At 44.2% G+C, this 6,544-nt stretch overlaps 1 protein-coding gene across 1 annotated transcript; it reads right to left on the bottom strand.

Annotated features, from left to right (window-relative positions):
- Nucleotides 1-33: 33 nt before the first annotated feature.
- On the bottom strand, nucleotides 34-5,654 carry prpf38b (pre-mRNA processing factor 38B). Its single transcript, XM_010888241.3, has 6 exons — nucleotides 5,164-5,654; nucleotides 4,584-4,652; nucleotides 3,769-3,920; nucleotides 3,338-3,398; nucleotides 1,446-1,666; nucleotides 34-1,341 (listed from the first exon to the last, which is right to left on the bottom strand). The coding sequence occupies exons 1-6, from the start codon at nucleotides 5,386-5,388 to the stop codon at nucleotides 486-488; spliced, it is 1,584 nt and encodes a 527-aa protein (XP_010886543.1). The 5' UTR covers nucleotides 5,389-5,654; the 3' UTR covers nucleotides 34-485.
- Between the last annotated feature and the right edge of the window lie 890 nt (nucleotides 5,655-6,544).

Here is a 6,544-nt window from a genome sequence, read left to right as displayed (position 1 = left end):
TACATTTTAAAAATAAAGAAATCGCACAACTTCTCCTTTCGTAAAAGTTGTTTTATTAGAAAACAAAAATGCAACAGAGCAATTAACCAAACACAGCACAATTTCAACACGGCTCAGTGCGTGGTACAAATTTATCTTTCGGAGGCTGCTCTGTAGGATTTAAAACATTCTCAGACCCATATGTACAAAGCAATTTGGAACTTTCCAGAAAAAAAAAAAAAAAAAGATTACCATATAAAAATTAAAATGCTTTTCTTCAAATACCACTGTCTCAAGTGAAGAATAACACTGGTCTAGAAAGGGATGAGAAAGGCAGAGATAGAAAGAGAAGGTACTACATAAAGCAACATTACGTTGGCCAAAGACGACAAGTCCAGGTGTTTTCTCGTGCTAATGTTTTTTCTCTTTTTAACATAAGTGACAGACTACACAATTAAAAAAAAAAAAAAGGAAGAGGGAGGCATGGTTGTGAGGACAGACAGACGCTAGGGGGACTCAGCCCTGCTGCTGTGCGTTGTCCTCTCTCCTCTCTCTGTGCTCTGGCTCTTCCTGCACTCCCCGTGTTTCCCATGGTCCTTCCCGTGGTCCTTCCCATGGTCCTTACCGTGGTCCTTCCCATTGCTTGGCTCTCGTGGCCGCTGGCTCCGCTCTTTGCTGCGACTACGTTTGTGTGAGCGCTGTTCCCCCTCCCTCCGCTCCTGGCTGCGTTCCCCCTTCCTGCTCTTCTCCTCCCCATCGGCCCTGCCCTTACTCCCGCTCTCTTCATGGACTTCTCTCTTCTTGGACTTCTCCTTGTGCCTCCTTTCCCTGCTCCCGCTCCGGCTGGAGCGCTTGGCCTTCCTGTCGTCCCTGTGAGCCCTCCTCTCCTCCCTATCTTCCTTGTACCTCCTGTCCTCACTCTCCCCCTTGCTCCTCTTGTCCCTAGACCTGTCTATCTCCCTGTCACTGCCCCGGTCTTTGTGGTGATCCCTGTCCTTCCTCCTGCTCCGGTCATTCTCCCCCCCTCCCCCCTCCTTGTCTTTCTCCCGTTCTTTCTCCTTGTCTTTACGTTCCCCCTTGTGTTCCCTGGTGCTGCTGCGACTCCTGCGACGATCCCGGGTACGGTCGGCGCTCCGGGACCGTCTCCTCTCCCTCTCTCCTCCCCTGTCCCTGTCCCCTCCCCTGTCCCTGTCACCTCCTCTCCTGTCTCCATCCTTACCCTCCCTCTCCTTCCTCTGACGGTCACGCTCCCTCTCCAGCTCACGGTCGAAGCTCGGACCGTGGCGCTCTCGTTCGCGGTGGTAGCTCCTACTCCTTGACCGTTTCGGGGACCTCCTGGGGCTCGGGGTCCGTCTGGGGCTCCTGACCAGAGGGAAATGGGTGCATTAGCATCTAAAACCCACTTGTTGACAGACATGACCAACATAACAGAACGGTATCCAACACGGCCCGTCACCATCACCTACCTTGAGCGTCTACGCCCCTCCTCCGGCGCTGGCTCCTCCAGCTCCTCCACCTTCTCCGGAACCTTCCGGGGCCGTGCCTTCATCTGCGTGTCGATCATCTTCTGCACGGGCACCGGGATTCGCGGAAAGAGTGTTGAGAACCACTCCAGCTTGGTAAGGAAGGAGCGGACCATCTCTCCGATGGTCATAACACAGCCCCCTCCGGCCTTCACATCCAGTTCCTGAGAACACAGGGGGCGGGGGCATTCAACATTTCGTTAAAACCCTCAGACAAACAAGTACTAAAGACATTGTATTCATGATCATTTATTCAGCATATCACCCTAGTCTCTGGTTTTTAACACTTGCCTCCAGCCCTCAATTAGAAAATAAATATAATTTGTGATGACCAAGAACTGAAACTTCACCTCTGTATTCATCTAGTTTAATATGCTCACATATTAATCATTATCATGTGTTTCCATTCCAAATCTGCTTAGTGCCTGAAACTAAATATAGGAAACAATAGCATGAAAACTGACAAATTGTCTCTCTTCTAATCTGGCTGTCTGTCCTCAAAAGTCTGTACTTACACTGTGAGCGCTATTAGACAAATATTTACATAGTCTGTTATTAAATGTAGGTAAAAACAACCTGGGGAGCACCTAAATAGTCAAAAGCAGAGGTGGGCAATTATTTTGTGCTGGTGCCACATGATTTTTTAATTCAAAGGGCTGCACAGATTGTCAGTGGGGTGGTGTAAATCAATTTACAGGCCAGAAAATGCTCTGGGGTCTGAAACATTGGTGCATTGTTATAATTGTTAGATACTCTCCATACAGTTTCAGACATTCAAGGTCTTAAAATATTTTTTTCAAAAAAACAAAAGGGGCTTGTAAACCAAATACTTTTATACGGCCCTGGTCAAAGTTTCCTCATCTCCTGAGAAATATAAAACATGGGTCCGAAACAAGGAAAGTGACCGCTAAAATGGACCAGTTGAGTCAATGAAGGCTTGGCTTCCTAGTTCCCCTGAGAGTCCCGGGAGACGTCAATCACAGTGCAAGTACAGAGTAGTGGGGGTCAGTGGGGGGGGGGCACACCGACTACATAGAGACCAGGGCTGAATGGGAAGAGAACTGAACAGCTGTTTTGCACTCACACACGCAAACCCAGTGCTGAGAGATACATTATCCAATTCACCTGCTGCGCAAGGGGCATCTAAAGAAGAGAACATGGGAGTTAGCCAGTTGAGTATGTTGTCAGAGGATGTCAGGTTCAGATATTGCATCATAACAAGACAGGAGGCCTGGTTGCACAGTCTGACAAATATTGTTTCAATCTAAGTTTTAAATGGCACAGAAGACAAATCTATAACACGGTTTTCCACAGAGAAATTACTCAAATTGTGTAATGTGTGTGTGTGTGTGTGCCAGAGAAGAAAACTAAACGATTTTGTTCAAGTGTAGGCCTGTGTTAGAAACATATCTTCAAGTTATTTGACCATGTTAAATCTGTGAGGAGGTGAGGACCAGTAGGAATCATGCTATGCATTTCAGTGTAGTTGTCAAGTTTAAAGTCTAAATAACATTCTTCAAATGGAGTTTTGTGCAACAAGTCCTGTTTACATGTGGGCATGCCTTTAGTAAACAGAATAGCACTGTATGGCTGAACTTCACGTCACATATACTTACCGCGACAACAACAGGCAGCACAGCAGACTGAACGACCTAGCTACTCAACTTTGCGCAGGGGGGGTACTGGGTGGGACAATTAAGCCAAATGAAGGCAAAGGTGAAAAATCAGCGCTGAGCATCACAATGAGGAGAGAACTGAGAGACAACAGTTTGGATCATGCCAGACTAGTTACTGAAAGGTAGAGAAACATGAAAGTATTACCCGTGTGGACATACCTCCTCATCATCCAGGAAACTATCATACCAGTCGACCAGGTCCCCAGGGGGCTGAGTATATCTGGATGAGGAGACACACACACACACGACACACTATGAGTATCCAACAAACACCCTAGCCGACAACGCACGTCTTCTGCCTGCAATTTGACACGCTGGTATGTGGTGGGGAAAAAAAGAATTAAACACCAAACGGTCAAACTATCCATCCCAGGAAAAGACAATGAACTCAATAACACAACAGTACCACAGAAACCAGAACAAATAGTATGACTTCGGCTCATGCTGACCACCTCCAGAACATAATACACAAGGACAGGGGGACTGAAATGGATTTGTAATTACACAAAAATCGGTGGAGAAATTCCAATCCTTTTGTGCAAACACTTCGGTTTTACTCAACACCAAAATGAAAAGAGGAAAAGTCGTACCGTATGTACATGAAGCCAAGCGCCCTGATGTAGGGGGAGTCGTTGTGAGTGATGAGACCCATCACCTGTTTGCGGGTCAGCTTGAGGGTGAACAGTTTATACAACAGGCAGAAGGCTGTAGACACAATGCCGCCAGTCCCAACTCCACGCACCTGAGGACAAACAAGGTTAATATGGAGAAACATTTTTTTTTAACCCAGGTTTCTGAACATGCTACCGTACAGGGACCAGTCAAAATAAAGAAACAACAGCATATTGTAACAGGGAATTAGACCACCAGCGCCGAGGCACCGCGACAGTTTTGACGAATGTCTGGAATTCTCCTGGAGGGAATGTGACACCATTCTTTGACATGAAAGCCAATAATTTGGTGTTTGGTAGACCAGTCCTTCTTTCAGTCAACAATCTCGTCATCTAGCCATTAGCTAGAATGATGACCAACTGGACCTTAGCTGGAAGGGATGCGGAGTCCACACCTGTATAGAAGCACCTGCTATCTATATACATATATCCCTGGTTTACTTTTGCTAATAAAGGCTTTCCTTCATTTAAACAAAACATATTTGTTTTGAACATGGTCTTACTACAAAGTGTTAAGTGTTTTTCTTCAATGGTCATTTATCCCCTATTGTCATTTGATGCTAGTAAGTAATGCACTTATGAACACGATTTGGAGGAAAATAGCTGGTAAGGATGTAATTTAAATGGTTTCTACTGACAACGGCAGGCAACAACAAACAAGGGAGCAGCCATTACCCCTATAATCTGGGACACATTAACACGGGAAGGCAAAAGGCACGTACTTTCTAACTTACCCCTCCGCACATTCCAGTCTGTCCAGCAGTCTTCCTGCTGCCTTTCTCCCATGGCTCAATATGAGTTACCTAAAAAGAGAGTAACATGGTAACCATACAAAACAATTATTGTGTTGTTGGCAGGCTCAAAACCTTAATTTGAAGCCACACAAGTATAAACAGTCCAGTAAGCACCGTTAGTACTAAAGAACATCACAACTTCAAGGGGTGTTTACTAACAGAACCGGGTGGTGCCAACACGCGGGCTAGTTACTAACTAACGTGGTAAGTAGTTATTACAACAAGATATTTAGTTAATGTAGCCAGTTATGAAGAACTGAGATGCTCCCTCACGAATACTATTACTAGCTCCCAAAAATGTAATTATGAGAAGTGTTCGGCAGACGTTACTCACTGCCTGCAGCTACTTAATTTAGCTAGCCAAATAGTATTTTTATCCAAATCCATTTGTTTAACGAAGACGTGATTACGTCGTTTGCTGAGTTACCTAGTTAGTGTTAGCAAGCAAGCAAACTAGATTACATCCGTTCAAACTAGCTTGTAACGTAAGCTAGCCTCGTCGTAGCATGGATCTCCGTACCTTGAAATAGATTTCGTCCACCACCTCATGGTAGGTTTTCAATTCATACAGCTGAACCTTGAAATAAGGAGATGATAGTACGTTGGTAAGAACCATAGGGTTCAAGTTCATAGTCTTTTCGTTGCCCCAGAGAGGCAAGTTGTTGCCATGTTTTCCAGCATTAGGGCCAATCTTGGTGACGGCCTGTGGTTGTTGCTGATTCCCGGCGACAGTGTTGTTAGCCATAATGTGTAAGCCCACGCTGTTGATTCACAAATGCGGGAAATTAGCCTTTAGCTAACTGATAAAGCTAGCTTACACAATCGATGTGTCTAACTATAACGCCATTAAACGTGATTTATAGATGTAAATAGTAGCGGTATATAACACAATCTTTGTTACAATAACCTATTAGCAGAATATTGCCCGCCAAATGCTATTTTCTATACACGGCTAGCTAGCTGAGCTTCTTCGACAACTGTAAAACAAGATGGCACACACGTAAGTGTCTACTGCCGGGAGAAGACCGGAAAAGGCAACACTTCGTCCAATGAATGAGTCGTGATGAATGGGACCAATTCTGCCGGAGTGCAGTAAATCAAGTACATCCACAGCAATTCAAAATCTTGGAATCAGTACGTCCGTTGACTGGTGACCATGCAATGTTATTTTTTGTTTAATTGATCAAAAGTGTATTTTATGTTTTTCTCCTGTCTATGAATATGCGTTTGGTAAGACTGCGTCTTTTATTTGTTTGGACATGATCAGTCAATGGTATAGAAACCTGTTCCCGAAACACACACACACACACACTCACACAAGTTTACCTAGCTATCTACTGTATATGGGAACTCCAAAGTTGATTTCACTTATTTTTTTAACTAACCTTTACCCTAACCTCAATCCCAATAACATAACATTTATGTATAGTTAATTTAACTGTAGCCCTAATGCTTAACCCTAATTATAACCCTAACCCAAATTGTAACCTTTGCCCCTAAACCTAACACTAAAAGCCAAAACATTTTCTTTCAGATTGGGACATGAAAAAAAAGTATAGACATTTTCATGCCAAACAAATTGGATAGTGTTCAAAAATATTAAGAATGTATTGTAGAGACTCTGTAAATTAAATAGGATTGTTCAAAGTGTGTTCTTTCCCTGCCAGTGATAGTGATGACATGACAGGCAGCCATCTGCCCTGTAGTACTTTAGAAGAATTTCACCCTGTGTTGCAAAGGCAAGGCTGCCAAAGACTGGCGTTGACAAGCAGATGAGGGCTTTCTCAACCTCCACACAACCCTGCACTGAGCAGCAGTTAAATAACACCTCCCTGAACCCACATTGATTTACTATATCAGTATATAGTTTTGAAGCATTAATAATGAGACTATATTAAGAA

The sequence above is a fragment of the Esox lucius genome, chromosome 3 (genome assembly GCF_011004845.1).
Source record: "Esox lucius isolate fEsoLuc1 chromosome 3, fEsoLuc1.pri, whole genome shotgun sequence".
Taxonomy (NCBI): Eukaryota; Metazoa; Chordata; class Actinopteri; order Esociformes; family Esocidae; genus Esox; species Esox lucius.
Note: the sequence above shows the minus strand (reverse complement) of the source record. Positions and strands in the feature narration are given on the sequence as shown.

Bases quoted from the DNA above. Each gene is read 5' to 3' on its own strand.
- prpf38b (XM_010888241.3), bottom strand. From the start codon at position 5,388: ATGGCTAACAACACTGTCGCCGGGAATCAGCAACAACCACAGGCCGTC. The intron at 3,921-4,583 runs GTAAGTTAGAAA...GTTTGTCCTCAG, and splicing joins AGACTGGAATGTGCGGAGGG to GTGCGTGGAGTTGGGACTGG. The intron at 3,399-3,768 runs GTACGACTTTTC...CTCCTCATCCAG, and splicing joins CTTGGCTTCATGTACATACG to ATATACTCAGCCCCCTGGGG.